Source organism: Anomaloglossus baeobatrachus, chromosome 4 (genome assembly GCF_048569485.1).
Source record: "Anomaloglossus baeobatrachus isolate aAnoBae1 chromosome 4, aAnoBae1.hap1, whole genome shotgun sequence".
Classification (NCBI taxonomy): domain Eukaryota; kingdom Metazoa; phylum Chordata; class Amphibia; order Anura; family Aromobatidae; genus Anomaloglossus; species Anomaloglossus baeobatrachus.
In genome coordinates this window covers 414,820,722-414,826,721 of record NC_134356.1, presented here as the reverse complement: position 1 = coordinate 414,826,721, position 6,000 = coordinate 414,820,722, and the positions used below count along the sequence as shown (strand labels likewise).

The window sequence follows — 6,000 nt, the reverse complement described above, 5'->3', positions numbered from 1 at the left end:
GAGTGATAGGGTGCTATGCCAGATGACCTGGCCTCCACAGTCACCAGACCTGAACCCAATCAAGATGGTTTGGGGTGAGCTGGACCGCAGAGTGAAGGCAAAAGGGCCAACAAGTGCTAAGCATCTCTGGGAACTCCTTCAAGACTGTTGGAAGACCATTTCTGGTGACAACCTCTTGAAGCTCATCAAGAGAATGAAAAGAGTGTGCAAAACGGTAATCAAAGCAAAAGGTGGCTACTTTGAAGAACCTAGAATATAAGAAATATTTTCAGTTGTTTCCCACTTTTTTGTTAAGTATTTCATTCCACATGTGTTAATTCATAGTTTTGATGCCTTCAATGTGAATCTACAATTTTCAGAGTCATGAAAATAAAGAAAACTCTTTGAATGAGAAGGTGTGTCCAAACATTTGGTCTGTACTGTATGTACTGCCCCTGAAGCCATTAGGAGCTACAAGGTACTGCATCCTGTCAAAGATTCAGGGCCTACCCCCGGGGACCCAGAAGACCAGTGCCGGTAACATCAAAACACATACATAATCCCTGTTTTTTCCCTTCCCCAAGGACTGGTGACAGACTAGAGTTGGACCCAATAGATGGCCACCTAGGGATGGAGCTGATCCAGTCCACTACATGACAATCAGGGAGGAGGGGTCAGACAGTCAGTAAGTGGAAGTGAGAGGAGACGGACGTGACCGTACTGACGGGAGTGTGTAACAGTGACCTGTCAGGCGCAGGCGTGTGGTTGACGAAGAAATACAGTAGAGTACTCTCGGAACCATAGCACCGACGGGGTACAGAGCCCTACGTCAGGCAAACGCTCCAGGCAGACCTGATAAAATCTGCACAGTGAGGGGACCATCAAGGACCTCACTGACCGTAAAGTTCAGGGGCACCAGCAGTGACGGGAGAACCATGGACCAGAATGGAACACCGACCCTACAGGGTTCAAACTGCCCATCGTACAGAGTCGTACAGACTAAAGACTGAGAAACTACCAGGAGGTGACCCCCAGACGCTCCAAGCCACGAGGACCCACCAACTAGAGAGAGGTGCAGGGGAAAGAAGCCACTAGATCACCAAACCGGCACTGGGACTAAGGGGACCAGTGGTGAGGACCAGCCTTCCTCAGGGTAACAGCAATCATAGCGCTGTGAGTAAATAAAACCAGTTACACTGCAATCCCTTGTGTGGCCTACCTTCTTTCCTCGCCTAACTCCATCACCTACCCTCTGGTGTCCCGGCCCTACTTGCGGAGGGCCCAACATCAAGGCTGCCATTACCATCAGCCCCAGCGGTGAGAGACTGTGCAGCGGCGGCTCCATCTACCTAGCCGCATCTCACAAGTGGCGTCACAACATAAACTTTATTATTTCTCCCCTGCATATTACCCCTTTCAAGTGACCCCCAGGGTCACAGAACCATGCAACGGCCACCCAGTGAACTGTCCCCATAAATATACGGCCCGGGACCGAGTAACCCATAGCCCTGGGGCGAGTCATATATACCACGATGGAGATCATTTATACCAGGATGGGGAACACATATACCAGGATAGGCATCATATATACCAGGATGGGGGACATATATATCTGGAAAGGGCCCAGGATGAGGGACATTAATACAGAAATGGGGGACATTACTCCCATAACAGTGTCTGCAGTAGATCCTTCCTATAACCCTGCGTCATGACCACATTTTTTTCTTCAATTTTTTTTTTACTTTTTTCTGCCTCTAACACCTAGGTGCGGTTTATAGTCCAAAAAATACGGTACGCTTTTTCCTACACAAACTATCGTTAGTGCCTAGGATTCCTTGGAATTAGCACTGAAAAGTGTAGTCTACTACATTATTCAGAACATCAAAAGTACATATGTTAAATAGCAGCAGTTGTTTCTCAACGTATTTATTATATATAAATGACTTGAGTAGATAAAACACATTTAAAGGAAAGCATAACACTTTCTAGAACTTGTTTTAATAAAAAAAAACATCACAGTGGGAGATGCAAACATATTTTTTTTTAATAATTTTCAATTTGTGCATTAAAATCTCAATGTAAAGGAACAGAAACTACAAAGAAAATAGCAGAGAAAAAAAAGATATAATAAAATCTATAGGACACCAATAAAGCCAAAATACAGAAATTTCAGAGAGTTAGGAAAAGATAAAGATAGAGAAAATAAAATAGAACAAAAGTTTATTTTTATTAAATAATTATAAAAGGGGGCAAGATGGGTGACGTATCACCCCCTGGGCATAGACATGTAGGAATTAAATGCAGCTTTGAAGGACTCATAATATAGCAATGTACTGTACAAATAGAAGTTCCAAGGCTCGGCCATATGTGGGACTGGAGATTTCATGACACAAGTCCTGTGCTAGTTTATCTACCTCCATTTGTGAGCCACACACGGCCTAGCCATCCTTACTTTCGCCTACCAATTTGAGCCATCAGTTGGGCATTTGCTGCAGCTTTTGCCCTCATGTTTTTAGCCTTAGCAATGTCTAATAGGATGGTCATTAGATTAGTAGGTACATCCAATGAAAGAGTGAATTTGGTCCGACGGTCACTTTTTGCCTTGTTTTGATACACCTTGCCCTTCACCTGGGCCTGTGACAGATATCTATAACGTGCAGCTGGAAATGTCCTCTTTTCTTTCTCATCCTCTTCTTCCTCCTCTTCCTCCTGGGATAATAGGTTATCACTCGGTCCAAAGTCATAGCCCCTCTTGCTAAGAACTGAATTGTCTTCTAAACTTCTTCTTTTGGCCTCCTCAAGGACTTCTTTGAGGCAGCTGAAAATTGACTCTGTTTTGTAAAAGTTATAGTGAAGACTTGACCGGGCCATGCACAATATGAACAGTAGCAGGAGTAGCCTAGTGTGTGGCATACTTCCACCATTCACCTAGGAAAACAAAAAAAAAGGTTTTATTCCATGATTTATGCAAATCAGAAGCCATTCAAAAGCAATATGAGAAACTTGTATTTATGAGAAAATAATAAAATAGAGCTCAACATTGGTTTAATGACCAGTTTGAGGCTACCCCACACATACCTTTAAAGTGGACACATCATTACAAAGAAAATAAAAAGTGCAATTCCTCCCTTGATATCAGAGATAAGAATTAGGCTGCTTTCACACTTGCGTAGAACACCATCCGTTGCTATCCGCCGCCTTGAGGAACTACGGTAACCGTTGCAGGAAACCATTTTATTCCTCATAGACTTCTATTAGCTACGGATAGCAATGGATGGCCTTGCGTTGCATCCGTCAGCCGACGCTGCGTTGCATCCGCCTGGCGGATGGAACACTGCATGTAGCATTTTTCTGCGCTTGGCGGAGTGTCAAAAAAACGCAACCTGCAGGATTCCGTCGGCATCCGTTTTTTTTTAAAATGGACGCCTATGGTGGCAGGTTCCGTTAGAATCCGTCATTTGATGGATTCCGTTAACGTAACCATTTTTACACAACTGCGCATGCTCAGATGTGTAAAGTCAAGAAAAAAAACCTATAACGGATTGCGTTATTTTGTACAATCCATAGCATCCGTTGTGCCACTATATGCAACGCATCCGGTGCATCCGTCATACAACGCAATGCTACAGATGCCATTCAACGCAAGTGTGAAAGCAGCCTTACGTTTTCATGCTGTGTTTTAGGAGCAAAAAAAATGGAATTGAATACTCTGATTAATCCATCACATAAGAGAGAACAATGAGTCTTCGGGTGCTGAATTTACTACAATGTGGTTCCCTAAAGTCTGCATGATGGTGATGGAAAAAAAGGGCAGCTTGGTTTTATATGGAATCTGAGATGGAGGCCATAATAGAGCCCAGCTGAAGGCTGGACTCATATTATGGTTTCTTTGCCTCCCATCAGTGACTCTATTGAGGCGTCTGTCAGCACCTGTTAAAAACGACATTCTAGTGGAATCCCTGGGCCATTGACATTAATGATGCAGACGGTCACTTTGTGCTTTCTTGAGACGGTTACAAAAGCATGGTTAAGTGACGTATTGCAAAAACACCATATTTTTATTTAGAGAGAAACAGGAGCTGGGCAGATGTCTTCTTCTGCTGCTCATTCTACACTCTGGCACCCTGCAGTCTTTAAAGGGAATCTGTAACTAAAACCTATTTGCCTAGGCAACTAAACCCCTAAACTACTAAATAGTTTAGGCGTTTACTAATAGGGAAATGAAATAGTAATCAAGATTACCCCTACACTGACTTATGAACTAATAAGTCTGTAACTAAATATCACGATGAGACTGCAGGTGTCACGTCAGGTACTAGAGAACTCCCAGCATGTGGTGCAAAATAGGAAAATAGCAATACAAGGGTAGGCCCTGGTGCTAGGGAGAGGGGAGCAGGATCACCTACTAATACTCACATGAGGCTGATCCCTGCATTCCCTAACATCCCTAAACAGGTCGTTCCCCTTGTGCGCTGTCACATGCCTAGCTAGGCCCTCGCTGGTACTGAACCCTGACTAGTGAAGGTCAGCTAGATGCTAGTCTCGCCACTGCAATAAAAAAAAAACATGAGGAAGGTAAGACAAATAGGTGAAGAAAGACTCAACAAATAACTCTCCACAACTTCTCCAGCAGAAACCTCCCAGCTGCATCAGAAGTGACACCTCAGCTTCCCAAGAGACTAGCTCCATTAAATTGGGCAGTATAGATATGAAATATACATGGCATAGGGAAGAGTGAGGAACAAGTATTTATAGCCATATAAACATTTACTGTTTAACTGCAGAGATACTATTAGTGGTAAGGAGATTTCAGAAGAAGGAGCCTGAAGACAGAGAAATTAAAGTTACAGGCTGCAGCGAAGCTATGATGATGTCAGTATTTCCCCATATAAGATTTGTTACAAAATTGAGATTACCTGTGACAATTCTAGAACCGAGACTAAAGGGTGCTTTACACGCTGCGACATCTAGAACGATATATCGTCGGGGTCACGGTGTTTGTGCCGCACATCTGGAGTCGTTAGCGACATCGCAGCATGTGACAGCTAGGAGCGACGATCAACGATCGCAAAAATGTCAAAAATCGTTGATCGTTAACACGTCGCTCCTTTTCATAATATCGTTACTGCTGCAAGTACAATGTTGTTCGTCGTTCCTGCAGCACCACACATCGCTACGTGCGAAACCGCAGGAACGACGAACATCTCCTACCTGTGTCCACCGGCAATGCGGAAGGAAGGAGGTGGGCGGGATGTTACGTCCCACTCATCTCCGCCCCTCCGCTTCTATTGGCCGGCCGCTTAGTGACGTCGCGGTGACATCGCGGTGACGCCGAACACACCTCCCCCTTGAAGGAGGGATTGTTCGGCGGTCACTGCGACGTCGCCGACCAGGTATGTGCGTGTGATGCTGCCGTAGAGATAATGTTTGCTATGGCAGCAATCACAAGATATCGCATGTGCGACGGGGGTGGGTGCTATCGCGCTGGACATCGGTAGCCGATGCTAGCGATGTCGCAACGTGTAAAGTACCCCTTACTGTCTGGCATTGTTCGTACAACTACCTAAAACCTTTCCACAGTACTGTCATATACAGTTAGGTCCAGAAATATTTGGACAGTGACACAATTTTCGCGAGTTGGGCTCTGCATGCCACCACATTGGATTTGAAATGAAATCTCTACAACAGAATTCAAGTGCAGATTGTAACATTTAATTTGAAGGTTTGAACAAAAATATCTGATAGAAATTGTAGGAATTGTACACATTTCTTTACAAACACTCCACATTTTAGGAGGTCAAAAGTAATTGGACAAATAAACCAAACCCAAACAAAATATTTTTATTTTCAATATTTTGTTGCGAATCCTTTGGAGGCAATCACTGCCTTAAGTCTGGAACCCATGGACATCACCAAACGCTGGGTTTTCTCCTTCTTAATGCTTTGCCAGGCCTTTACAGCCGCAGCCTTCAGGTCTTGCTTGTTTGTGGGTCTTTCCGTCTTAAGTCTGGATTTGAGCAA

The 6,000-nt window shown here is 44.2% G+C and overlaps 1 protein-coding gene across 1 annotated transcript in view; it reads right to left on the bottom strand.

Annotated features, from left to right (window-relative positions):
• Positions 1 to 2,000: 2,000 nt before the first annotated feature.
• The window catches only part of UCN3 (urocortin 3), a 90,899-nt gene continuing 86,899 nt past the window's right edge, over positions 2,001 to 6,000 (bottom strand). The window contains exon 2 of the mRNA XM_075342610.1: positions 2,001 to 2,907. Coding sequence (XP_075198725.1) covers positions 2,428 to 2,892 — 465 coding nt within the window. The 5' untranslated portion in view covers positions 2,893 to 2,907 and the 3' untranslated portion in view covers positions 2,001 to 2,427. The remainder of the gene's footprint in view (positions 2,908 to 6,000) is intronic.